Source organism: Scardinius erythrophthalmus (genome assembly GCF_964197995.2).
Source record: "Scardinius erythrophthalmus genome assembly, chromosome: 9".
Taxonomy (NCBI): Eukaryota; Metazoa; Chordata; class Actinopteri; order Cypriniformes; family Leuciscidae; genus Scardinius; species Scardinius erythrophthalmus.
Genome location: NC_138229.1, coordinates 19,084,146 through 19,096,211, shown reverse-complemented (window position 1 = coordinate 19,096,211; position 12,066 = coordinate 19,084,146). Strand labels below are relative to the sequence as shown.

At 36.7% G+C, this 12,066-nt stretch overlaps 1 protein-coding gene across 1 annotated transcript; it reads left to right on the top strand.

The window, feature by feature from the left end:
• Positions 1-5,469: 5,469 nt before the first annotated feature.
• LOC308695700 (homeobox protein engrailed-2b) lies at positions 5,470-8,063 on the top strand (the record flags this gene model as incomplete). Its single annotated transcript, XM_081373881.1, has 2 exons — positions 5,470-5,941; positions 7,747-8,063. 2 exons carry the CDS (start codon positions 5,470-5,472, stop codon positions 8,061-8,063), a joined length of 789 nt encoding a protein of 262 aa, XP_081230007.1.
• Positions 8,064-12,066: the final 4,003 nt, after the last annotated feature.

Here is a 12,066-nt window from a genome sequence, read left to right as displayed (position 1 = left end):
TTGAAGAGATTTTAGTTCGTTTCCATGTCTATTGCAAATGGTCTCATAATTTCGGCTAACCTGAAATTGATCTCAAGATATTTGTGGATCTTTAAGGCATGCAAATGTAGGTCACTTGAGGATGAGGAATAAATATAGCTTATGCGATGTTAGCATATCCCATAAACTAAGATTATTAGGTAGAAAGTTTGACACGGCATAACCTTTCATTGCTGAAAATAAATAGCCTAAACCAAAACAGCATTGAGAACTGTGCGCAAAGTGATCGTTTTCGACAGTGGTGATGTGAGATTTGGAGAACTGAATGAACAGCATCCGATGTAGCCTACACCTGTTGCACAAGTCGCTTATATCTGAGGGACCCGAACAGCTGTCCCCTTCCACGTCATCCCGCGAGGCTTAAGACATCTGAAGTTGGCCAGCTACTGAAAATCGACTGTGGCTTCCATTTGGGATTTGTTATTTAATGTGAGTTGCCTATGAAGTGCTTTGTAAGTTATTTGTTTACAACAAAGTTGTAATCGCTTTTTCATAAATTCAAACTTATCCCAAGCCCGGGACATGTGAAAACAAGTTATTAGTTCATTAATTTAGTATGATACAGTTTGATTTATATGATGCAGGCCAACTAATGAAGCCACTTATAGCGTTATACGTCTAACTATGGGACATCCGATATTCGATGTGCTATTAATCATCAATAGCAATCGATTCGGTAATATTTCAAAACAAAAAATTATTCACATGAAAATAAACACTCACTTAAACTTGTTCATTTGATGAGCCACTTTTTCTGTGTTGAATTGGGGATTTTAGACCGTCTTTACCCAACCTACATACATAGGCCTACACACACACACACACACACACACACACACACACACACACACACACACACACACACACACACACACACACACACACACACACACACACACACACACACACACACACACACACACACACACACACACACACACACACACACACACACACACACACACACACACACACACACACACACACACACACACACACACACACACACACACACACACTGTCATTACATTGTTTGGAGCATAAGAAACAAACTGAAGACATTTTTGGAAAAATATATTTTATTTAATATATATTGTATTCCTAAGGACACCAGGACCCATTTATTAATAAAACTAAAAGACATGAATAGGCAAAAACTTTGAAACATGAATAGGTTTGTTTTTTCATTCATCAATCAATTTTTAGGTTTCAAGTTTTTTTTTTATCCAAACTGTGAATAAAGTTGATTCTTAGCTGTTATAAAATATATAACATAATGATTTGATATACAATTTTACTTTATGCAATATTCGTGTAAACATTGTCATAAATGCCATTCCCATTCTATGCAATGCACACTGTATCTAATTTGCATAATTTTCTCTTGGGGCAATAATGAAAAAAAAAAAATACTGTAATAATGGGAGTAATTTGGAATATTTTCATATATCTCATATTTCATAAGAATATTGATATTTATTTCCCTATTCACTTGTGTCACCCAAAATGCCTTATAAACACAAGTCCTGGTGTCCTCTACTGAGGTCATGGATGATGCCCTGTTTCATATAGCCTAACAGAATATTCTGATTTAAAACCCCATAACGTTTTCCTGAGATGTTGATTTCTGACAAACAAGTTGAAAATAAGTCAGATTTAAATGATAATTACAAAATATGATCATATTTCCATAAGTGTGCTACATTTGACCATTCAGTTATTTTTATAGAACAAGGAGAGGGAGTAGTCATGGTTACACCTCCAAACATTTGGCATCACTGCAAAGCCCTGAATGTGCTCTTTACAGGACATCCATGACTTAAAACCGTGACTTGTATGTTGTCAGAGAAATTATAATGTCCTCTACAGAGAAAAAACTCCATTGCTGGGTCTCAGGAGGATATGATGAACAGATTTAAAAGCTCAACACAAACATTACACCCAGTGGAAATACCGGAACATAACAATAGAATTATATGAATATGTATCAGAAGTTCACAGTCTGAAACAGGAAATGGTCAGTAACCTTTATCTTCATCCTCTGAGTCCCTCAAGGTTTTCCCCCCTATTTCTTCAGTTGGTTTTCAAAAGGCCAACAGGAAGCTGGGGGATCCCGTGTGACCCCAGCATTGTTCTAGGCCCGATATCACATCCATTGACTGGGTCACATCTGTGCTGATCTGAGCTCTATGATCTGTGAGCTGGCAAAAGCCCTTGCACGCATTCACAAATCCCTCTTTGCTTCTGCGACCTTTTGTAATGGGGAAAAACAGAAACTAGACTTTCGTAAATGTTTTGGAAACCCCAAAAAGGACCGCATTCTAAAGACAACGCTTATCAAAGCTACAATTAAACTAAAGCGCACTATTCTACTTACTATTCAAGTATAGCCTACTATATATTTGTTCGACTTTTAATAGGTCGAGATAGGCATTATTAAATTTGATTAATTACAAAAGACACATGAAGATCTTAAGTATGTTCATGTTAAAGTCTCGAGGACTCAACCCTGATCCTGAACTGGAGATGCTACATTTAATAGTCTACGAACAAGCCTTTATTTTCTGTTTTGTGAAATGGTAAAAAAAAAAAAAAAAAAAGAATTAGCGGGCTGTAGCTAGCCTAAGACAACGCGATTCAAGAGTGTTAATCCTCAAGGCTTTCTCTTGGATAAAAAAGGTGCATCAAATTACTCAGAGCCGCAATATGACAGCTTTTAAAAGTGTTGTGTTTCTGTAACAATCTTTGTTATGACTGGCCTGGGAAAGTGACAAATGTCACATTTTAGGCTTACCATTTTACTTTCAAAAATGACTTAAAAATTCAATTTAGAAGTAAACATTCTTAATTTATCAGCGTTTTCCTGTCTTTACAAAACAAACATAGTTGTAATACCTTATAAAAATCATATTTAACTCGTATAGCCTATTGAACGAAAACTAAATTTGAATGCACATGTAGCCTACAACTTAACACATAATAAGTTAACAGGGAAATAACCAAGAACAGTTCACCCTTATTATTTTTCATATGGTTTTACATTACTGACTCTATTCTCGACAAAATTTGAAGTGGGTATTTGTGTTCATAAATTAGAGAAAGCGCGAGAAGGCATAAATCACTGCTAGTTATTGCCACTTACAACACGCATGCACATAACATGCATTAGGGTAGACTATTATCATAAATGAAAAAAAATAATAGTAATAATAATTTCAAACGTGCCTTATAGCCCAGAGTCTGTGTGTACATAATATATAAATGATTTAAACAAAACATAGCCTACTCAAAACACACTACAGCAAACACATGTTTTTGCAAGTGCCCTTAACAGGTCTCTGCATAACTTAAAATAGGTTTAAAATTTTAATAAGATTAATAAAATACTTGAAATTACGCTAACTGAAGACATTATCAGTAGCCTATAGCCACATGGGCTAAGCAAAATGAGCGCAATATCTATTCATTCATCCAATGTACATAAAGTACCCAGAAATTAAAGGCTACACTTTTGATCTTTAAGTGTTATGCATCAACTAGGCTATATAAAAGTCACTTTTATTCTAACGCCTGCTCTTTTGTGGCCAATGATGACCTCACAGATAATGCTCACCGTGATCGAACACCTAACATTCAGACGTCACACCAAGTCAGCAACTTATTTTGATGCACACACGATTCTAAACAAGAAGTATTATGTCTATTTTCATTCAAAGACTGAGTGTTGCATTCATGTTTTCATAAATGTATCTATCACATGAATGATTGTGGCATGTAAACTGTTTATGTAGCCTACATTGAACAGTGTGTAGCCTAGGCCTAGATAGACTTGACATAGATTTATCTAAACTTACTGTGATGAAATAAAGCCGAGGGTCCCGTAAAGTAAAAAATGAAAACGAAAGGCTATAGTCCACAATTCCCCAGGGACGAATAGAAAAAGGTGAGCACGAGAGTGAGGGTAGGCTACCTTAGCTCTACTAATACTCTGTAGGCTATAGCTTAGCTAAATACCACACTATGGGCCATGCGTCTTTCTGTTAGTCAATTTGATTTTCAACAAGGCCAAAAACCTGTCCTGAAACTTCCCAATAAGCTCACTTCCAAAGTGGTCGCTGGTTTCATTTTGACGCTCCAGGACACAACGCACGCTCCAAAGATCACTGTTGGTTTGCTTCGCTAGTTTCTTTTGAAGCGCCACAGCTATTTAGCCTACTCCTATTTAAAACTACTGAAGTGAATTGCTTTTCGTCATTATGTTCCACAAAACAGATGAAATAAAGCGATTGATTTAACGAAATATTTTGGACACGAATAGCCTACCCTTGTTTAAAAGATACAAGAACATTAACACACAATACGCCAGACCAATAGGCACATTGCACTAGGCTACTAACATTTCAAATGATGGCGTTTTGTTTTAAGCTATATTAATAACGAGAAATATAAAGCCTAATGTAGGCCTAAAACTTTAATTCTGACAAAATAAACGGACGGTCAATCAAAATATTTGTTTTGAGTGAAGATGGATGTGCGTAATTAAATTTAATTACGCGGACTTAAATACACATAGGCTATAGCCTACCTAGGCTTCTGACTTTACCGTGATGCACAGCAATTCATAATGTAGAATAATGTGGCTACGAAATTATGAAATTGGACAGAGTGTGACCTACTAGCCTACCACCGAATTACGTGTAAAACTGAACACACCCCTCCCCCAGTACGATCTAAACGATAGTTTCACGAGACTGCTCAAAAAGATAGCGATTCCACACACAGGCAAATAAACGTGTTGGTCAAATAATTTGTTGCTCGGGACTGGAGTTAGTGATTTGAAAATGCAAAATATTGGAAAACATTTCTGGGCAATAAAGTAGCTACTATCGCTTTAAGTATTGAGAATAAGGCGAGGTTGGATGCTGTCATTTACTCGAGAGTCACTGGGTCATGTGATAAAATTTCGCTCCATTTATTGGACAAAGGCACGTGTCTAGGATACCGGACTGCGACGTCACCCGGGGGACTCGTATTAAAAATAAGAACAAAAATCCGTAGTGAAAGTATTCCAGAGCCAGTTTGCGTTTCCTTGTTTACTAGAGCAGGTCTACTGCTTTGATACTGCATATATTAAATTGCCTGTATGTTTTATAAAGTAGATATAAAGACATCTGCAAGGGGCACACTGTGGAATTAATTTTTAAAACTATGTTTTTTCTTTCTACGCACACAAGGCGGTTTCGTCGTATTTAACCGACAAAAGAATCTGAAAAAGGGATTTGTCCTTTTTTCCTGTTTGTTTCTCTTTGCAGTGAGACAAAAAATAAGGAAAATATAGGCTACAACAAAAACTGGAACACAAACATACGTGTGTGTGTGTGTGCGCGCGAGAGAGAAAGGGGTTAAAAAGAACATTTGGAGAGTTTCACTATGGAAGAAAATGATCAAAGCAACAGAGATGTGGAGCGTCAGGATTCGGGCGATGAGTCCAATAGGGCTATTCTACCCCTGTTGCAGGCTCCTGGAAACCTACTCCCTCACAGAATCACCAACTTTTACATCGACAACATTTTAAGACCAGACTTTGGTCGCAGGAAAGAAGGAACCAGACGCGACGAAATTAATATAGTTGAAAGAGAGAACCGTTGTCCATCGGCTCCCGGATCAGGACAGGTAGGAGCTCCAGTGTCCGGGGAAGGAACCTCGAGCCCTCACCCAGTAAGCGCGTCTAAAAAAACTGATATTACTGCAGACGCATCTCTGAAAGCCCGTGCAGAGACTGTAGATCAATGTTTAAGCTCAGATTCGGATTGCTCCCAAAGTAACGCTGGGCAGACGAACAAACCAATGCTTTGGCCTGCTTGGGTATATTGCACAAGATATTCAGACAGACCTTCATCAGGTAAGAATATATTTTATTTCTTTTTTGTTCAAAGTTATTTTTATGTAGCCTACTCAAAAAGTGCGCACCTGGTTTGTCTTGAAAGTGAACAAATAACAAACAAAAAAAGTTTTGCTTGTAAACTATTACAGACATTTTGTCGATTAAAATGGGGCACTTAAACGAAGAGCAAATGTTCTTTATGTAGCCTATGTGAAACGGCCCGCCAAGAGTCAGGGAGTTCTCTTTTGTGGAATCTATTCTCTTTTAAATAAACAGGAATAACTAAATTTTTATTATGATTTAAAATCTAATATTTACAAACATTTTAAATAGACACAAAAATATTTGCTGCAGTAGTCGATGTGTACAACTATTTTATTTTATTACTAGGCTACTATTATAGGCTATTTGTTTTTCACCGTAATTATCATCCGAATTATGATTATTATTATTTATTATTTTAGAGGCATAGTTTTACGTAATCACTTGAAAACCCTAAAAACAACAATGTTAGTTTCATGGTGCAATATAGCCATTCGTTTATGTTCGACTTGACATTTCTTGAGTTGTTAAATAAAAGGAAGAAATAGGCCTAATAAAATAATACAACATTAAGATTGGTAGTTATGGTAAATTTTTGCCTTTATTTATTTATTTTAAATATAACGGGTAGTTTTGCGCCATTGTTACTTCGATGTCTTTGTTGATATTTAATTAGCATATTTTTGACAATGGAGTTGGACGCACCACGGAAGCTAAATGCTAAAGCAGATCTTTTCAAAACTAGCTCCTGAAATAAATATAGCCGAGGTAGCTATTATTACCGCACTAACCGGCACAATTTCGTATGATTTTAGACAATATTAATTAAAAAATTTTGGATTTTCGATCAACTAATTTCAAATGAAGTTCAAATGGCGCACAAAACGGCCTTCCGAAAAAGTAGCAAAGCAAGTTGTCACGGCGAAACTTATCTGATTAATAGGGCTATTCTACAACAATTTTGCGCGAATAATATTAAAACATTTCAAATATGCAATCCGGAAACACAATTTGACCAAAGTTTTTAGACAACGAAACCGACTACTCATAGCCTAGGCCTGGTGAATATTTGGACAGGTCACACTAACTTGGTGTAGCCTATAACCCTCTTGTCATGTTGAGAGTAGCCTATAGCCTACGTTTAATGCGAAGGCTATACTTAAATTGATTTTCGATCATACGACGTGAAAAGATTAATATTATATCATGGCAGTCGAAATATACGCTATAGAAATCAGCTTAAGCTTAATAAAAAATAGGGTGCGAGAAAGGGCTCATCTCATAGGCTGCAGATCAATCTATTGTCAGCATTCATGCCACGCGGAACGCGGGTGTATTGGAGTAGCTTATCCAATAATGAACTAAAAATGGAATATATGGAGTGGGGAAGCTACTAGCGTTAAACGAAAGGTGCTACTCTTGTAGCAAGTTTATAAAAAAACGTTCTCTTATAAACGTAGTTCCTATGGCAACAGAGAGAGGGTAAAACCTCTTTCACCCCTCCTTTTCTGGCAGTCACCCCCACCCTCACCACTACACCATGCTCCCATAGTAAAACTAGAGCAGACTCCTTGAAACATTCGATCTGAAAGAATAGGCATACTTGCTCCCATTATAACTTTAAACAACACTTTATTATTAGACAACATTATGTAGGCTATTATTGCAGCCTATTTTTTAGGCTATTAGGCAAATACTGATAATAGGCTAATACATCATTAATATATGCATTTTACGGCACGATCGAAACGTAATCTCTTTCATTATATTCTGAAATGCAGGACCAAGATCCCGCAAACCAAAGAAGAAAAATCCAACCAAGGAAGACAAGCGTCCAAGAACAGCCTTCACTGCGGAGCAACTCCAGAGACTCAAGAATGAATTCCAGAATAACCGTTACCTGACGGAGCAAAGGAGGCAAGCTTTGGCCCAGGAACTCGGCCTCAACGAGTCTCAAATCAAAATCTGGTTTCAGAACAAAAGAGCGAAGATTAAAAAAGCTACGGGGAGCAAAAACTCACTTGCATTACACCTGATGGCACAGGGACTATACAATCACGCCACAAATACAAAGGACGACAAATCAGACAGCGATTAACGTGAAGGACAGGACATCTAAAATGCAATAATTCTAAACAAGGGCCAGTGTACAAAATACCAGCATTAAACGAATGAAAACTATATGTATGAGATCATATGATTCTGCAATATTATATGTATATATACTTTATGTGTACGGTGGTGTAAAACCTTTTCAATTAATATCACTGCTGTACACTGACTGAAACTTCAGATAGTGCGCAAGGAAAAGGACGCTTCTTTATTTAAAAAAGGGGAGCGATTTGATTGACACTTGACGTTGAGCCACATGTGAACGTGTTTAATCCATGCTGAAGTCCAAAGATTTTTCCTGCTGCATTCAGGCAACTGTGATTTAAAATAAATGGTAAAAAAAAGAAAAAAAAAGAAAAAAAAATGTTTTATCTGATCTAGATGTTTGTTTCCATGTATATTTTTATTAGTCCTGAATGAATGTTTTACTTTGACTTGAGTTGTTAAGACAACATTGCATAACATCATATCATGCTTCAAATAATTCAGTATATTGTATTTAAAAGATCTATGGTCTAAAATATATCCGTCAAGGATGGTACACATCAAATGTCCTCACATTTTCAGGAAATAGTTCAGACGTCTGAATGCATATGAGTCAGCAAACCTCAAAACTACTTCTAATCCAAGTACTTGACTTAATTTGCTGTCTGTTAATTTAGCTGGGAATGTTCAATAAAAGTTCTCACATATTCTTTTCCCAAACGGATATCCGGCAAGTTTTTCGTTTGATGGAGCATCCCTGACTTTTATTTTTATTTTAAGCTTCGCATGAAATTATAATCATTACTTGGCTGAAAAATACAAATAAATTTCTAAGTAAAATAAGTTGAATATTACCATTTAAAATGTTGACACCGGTGAATATATTAAGAAAGTCTGCAACTGTCGTTTTTTCTTCTTTTTCGTACTTTTACTTAAAAAAGGCTAATTTACATAGGCTATTATGAAAACGATGGATCATCATCAGCATTGTCAGCCTCCACAATACGTTTCAATAACGTTTTGTAAATTAAACACACTCTTGATTTAGAAAAAAAGAAGATCTGAACTTTAGCAAAACGCGAGAGTAAGAAACTATTTTAAACAACCCTATCTCTAAAAGATAAATAATCTGCAGTAGGCCCTATATGCATGTATGAAAAGTGAAGAGACCATTTCATTTCTTTTCCCCCATCTTTATTTCATATCAGTTTCAATATTTAGTGTAGCATTAAACTGAGGCCATTTGTAGCCTACGTCGTTTATTTGTGTAAGAGTTTCAAAAGAGAACTGGAAGGCACTACGATTTATTGTAGAAGCTTTTAAATGTTTTCAAATGGAAATAAATATCTGAAAAAAAGGCATTAACTACATTGCATTAATGACAAAAGCATAAACTTAACTTTAAATGGTGATTGGTACTTTTCACTAAATCAAATTCAGATGCTAAAAGTAGGCGGGGCATATAGACCAAGAGGTTCTTTACCCATCTCAAAATGTTAAGGTAAAATAGACCAAGGGCCTACAGTGGGATGCAACAATGAGTATACCTATACAACCAAAAGAGTTGTCCTTGATTCCCCAATAATTTGTTTGAATCGCTCTGCACAAGCACGAATAAAATTCACGTTGGCACAACTTAACTGCGTGTACACGATGACGCTATCGGTAGCCTACAACATTTTAGAAAAGTAAACGATGAAAACTTTTAGCAATTAGTCTATTAAAAGTTTGCAAAATTATGTAGGCTAAAACAAAAAAAGTAAAAGTTCGTATGATGGTATAGCCTAAAGTTTATAGCGCAAAACATAGTGAAACACGAAAAAAGTTTTGATAGGCCTATAGATTATTATGGGACATGATACACATCTGGTTTTTCCCCATATTTGTTTAGTTGCAACAAAATATCTAAACTATAGGCTACAGTCTAAAGCCAACTTGAGTCCACATGTCGACACTTGGGGGAGTTCAAATGCTGCTACATGTAACTTCAGTCATATATATATATATATATATATATATATATATATATATATATATATATATACACTTAAAAAAAGCCTATTCAGACAGAAAAAAAAACTTCGAAGAGAACTAATAGGCCTATAATAGTTAGTTTAAGACTTTAAAAACTGTAACACGTTTTAGTTCAACAACGTCTAATTTAGACCCAAGAATTCAATGATCACCTCTTAAATGACAAAGTTACCCAAAGCGTCCAAAAAGTAAATCTATGCAAAATTTTGTGCAAATAGGCCTATACTCCAAAGTAAAATTAATTTGAAATGCTATCGGTATTGATTTAAACTCAAATAACGCACGGGGTTTCGTTGGTTTTGTAAACCTTACAATAAACTTTACACATACAATTCAGTGTTAGGCTACCTGATGTCACGAAAACATTTCAAGAAAAGTCGTATTAGTAAAAAGGTCCTACACAAAAGGCGAGCTATCTCTGAGAACCATTCCCAGCATTGACCTGTTCATCAATGCCAGAGAATCTCATCTGCATTTCTATTCTTGCCAAGCTTGTATGTGGAAGTAACGCCCAACGGCCACTGACTTGATGAGCTTCACTGGGAAGAAAAAGGCAGTTGCCGCTCAGACGCGCAGCGAGGCTCCTGAATAAAGTCTGTGGCCGGGAGACCCCGTTGAAGGTCAAAGCCTCCTGTCACAGCTGCAGGTGGCTCGTTTCACTTCGCCTACATTTCATCACCTCTGAATTCTGCACGGATATTTCTTAAAGGGATGGCATTAATTGGTTTCATTTCAAACACCAACAGAACGTTTCTGCAACCCAAGTTGAGATGAAATGGTGTGAGGAGATGAGAAGATCTCACATCCAGCTCTGCATCTAGGATGCAGGAAAATCTCAGGATCTCACCCTTCCTCAAGCTGTTTTGTCCAAAAAATCATACCACCAACTTTTGGCTGCTTGTCTGGACAGATAGAATATGAAGCTCAAAAGGCTGGCTTAAAAGTTTGGTGTCCATCCCAGCTCCCAATAGATATAGCAGTCCCTCAGAGTACCCTGCTTTGGATATTAATTCTTCAAAGATTTGTCTTTGATAACACACACACACAATTTTCCTCTCCCTAAACAGGTCTTTCCAAAGTCTGAACAGCTTGGGTTCCTAAGGCCAGTCACTCTTTAAACAACAAACAACAAAAAAACACACATAGACCGGTGCTGATCTCCCTTGTCTGCGTATCACAGAAAGGCCTATCTTGTCCCCATTCCAAAGAAGTCATATATCTATAGTTTTTGAATGCATCCTAGTCAAACTTGAATATGCAATGAAGAGCTGGGGCTTTGTGGCGGAAATATAATTAAGGCAGTGAAAGATGTAGAGGGTGAAGAATGGGGATGACATCAGGCCAATTTCACACTTGGCACTCGGATGGCCAAGCCAAAGCCAGGCTCTTGCCACGCAACACAGATCAAAGCACACTGCCAGTTCAGAAAAAGCAAAAAAGGATTTAAGTATGCTAATCTCCAGGACAAATATATTTTAATCTTGTTAGAATACAAGTTAACGCCACAGCTCAGCGGTTGAACTTTATAGCGAATTTAAGGGAGAGATCAAATTTCACTTACATTTTTTTCAATGTGTAGAACTTCTGGTCCATTCTGACTGACTTGGGGGTAATTTTACAAAATGGTTAATCATCCAGTTGATGTGATCAGCAAAAAAAGCATTGCGTTCAGTGAGGACGTCTCCACTCTAGGGCAGGCAAGTCATTCAAGCTAGCAAAGCATTTTGATTGCATGGGAAATTGATGTTTGCTTGTCCAGTTCCCTTTGTTTGGAGTCATAGCCCACTGCACCTTAGTAACACTTGATCTGTCAAACTTAAGCTCAAAGCACATACACGGAACTGGTTAAACACAATTGAAGTAAGCCACTTTGTAAGGTCACAACCAACTTTTTAAACAGCAAGCAGTTTCCTGAAGGGGGCCAGTTACATACACAAATTTAAGTTTAGCATGAAAAAAGAGAAAGAAAA